The sequence below is a fragment of the Sinocyclocheilus rhinocerous genome, unplaced genomic scaffold (genome assembly GCF_001515625.1).
Source record: "Sinocyclocheilus rhinocerous isolate Xijiao unplaced genomic scaffold, SAMN03320098_v1.1 scaffold411, whole genome shotgun sequence".
Taxonomy (NCBI): domain Eukaryota; kingdom Metazoa; phylum Chordata; class Actinopteri; order Cypriniformes; family Cyprinidae; genus Sinocyclocheilus; species Sinocyclocheilus rhinocerous.
The window spans coordinates 2,885,208-2,886,530 of NW_015640493.1; the positions used below are offsets into that span (position 1 = coordinate 2,885,208).

The window sequence follows — 1,323 nt, forward strand, 5'->3', positions numbered from 1 at the left end:
TTGTGGCGGGCTGCCACAAATAAATCAATGTATGGGAAACACTGATCTAAATATAAAAAAATTAAATGAAACTTACCAGCTTGAACTCTTTCATTTGATCTGGGTGTCTTTAAAGTGTTTTGTTAGTTTGGTGCATTTCCTCCTTTTGATGTCGCCCCGTCTCAGTGCTTTTATGAAGAGAGAGCATCTGCGCTCCTTTCGGATAGCGCATCAAGAACCGGGTTGACCGGGTACTCGGTACCACCGGTACTTAAAAAAACCTGGTACTGTAACGTTTTCATTTTTTTTAGTACCGACTTGGTACCGAAGTACCGGGTCTTCTGACAACACTAATCACAATAATAATAACTAGAATAATAAATATTATATTCATAATGTATGCTTTTATTTTATCTTCATGATTATATTTTTATTTTTGGAGTATTGTGATCATTTAGTACACATAAAATGGATTATTTAATTTCCATTCCAATGGTACCTTATCGGTGGATCCATCTCGGAGGGCACTGACGAGCGCCTGGAGTCTCTGGATCTCTCCGTCTTTGATCTTAATGACCCGCACCAGTTCAGATTCGTGCTGACGTAAGAGTGTTTCTCGAACAATGTGGAGCTCCCGAAGTTTCTCCTCATGTAGTTTGGCTTTTAACTCAGTCACCACCAACGTGGACTTGTGCTGCTCAAGACGGACCTCCTGAGACTTATCCCTTTCCAGCTTACTGACCTGAGGAAATAGATGTAAACTTTACTATTTAAAACTGATGGGATTAAACAATGTATACAGTTGTGCTCATAAGTTTACATACCCCTTGAAGAATATGCAAAATGTTTATCATTTTCACAAAATAAGAGGGATCATGATAATTGCATGTTATTTTTTATTTAGTACTGTCTTGAATAAGCTATTTCACATGACGGATGTTTATATATACTCCACAATACAAAATAATAACTGACTTTATAAAAATGATCCCATTCAAAAGTTTACATACCCTTGAATATTAATACTGTGTGTAATTTCCTGGATGATCCATGACTGTTTTTATGTTTTTGTTCACGAGTCCATTGTTGGTCCTATGCATTTCAACTGCCTGCTGTTCTTCAGAAAAATCCTCCAGCTCCAGCACTTCAGAAGCTAAATAAATACATACATGTTTCCCAGAAGACAACATAAGGACAATTTACCCTGATCATCCAATTCAAAAAGTTTACATCCCCCGGCTCTTAATGCATCGTGTTGCCTTCTTGAGCATGAGTAAATGTTTTGACCTTTTGCAATTGTAATGTATGAGTCCCTCAATTGTCCTCAGTTTGAAAAGATGGATC

General features: G+C 37.3%; 1 protein-coding gene across 1 annotated transcript in view; it reads right to left on the reverse strand.

Annotated features, from left to right (window-relative positions):
* LOC107753279 (janus kinase and microtubule-interacting protein 3-like) overlaps nucleotides 1-1,323 on the reverse strand; it is a 39,987-nt gene that overhangs the window by 25,293 nt on the left and 13,371 nt on the right. The window contains exon 4 of the mRNA XM_016569407.1: nucleotides 479-721. Within this exon, the coding sequence (XP_016424893.1) occupies nucleotides 479-721 (243 nt within the window). The remainder of the gene's footprint in view (nucleotides 1-478; nucleotides 722-1,323) is intronic.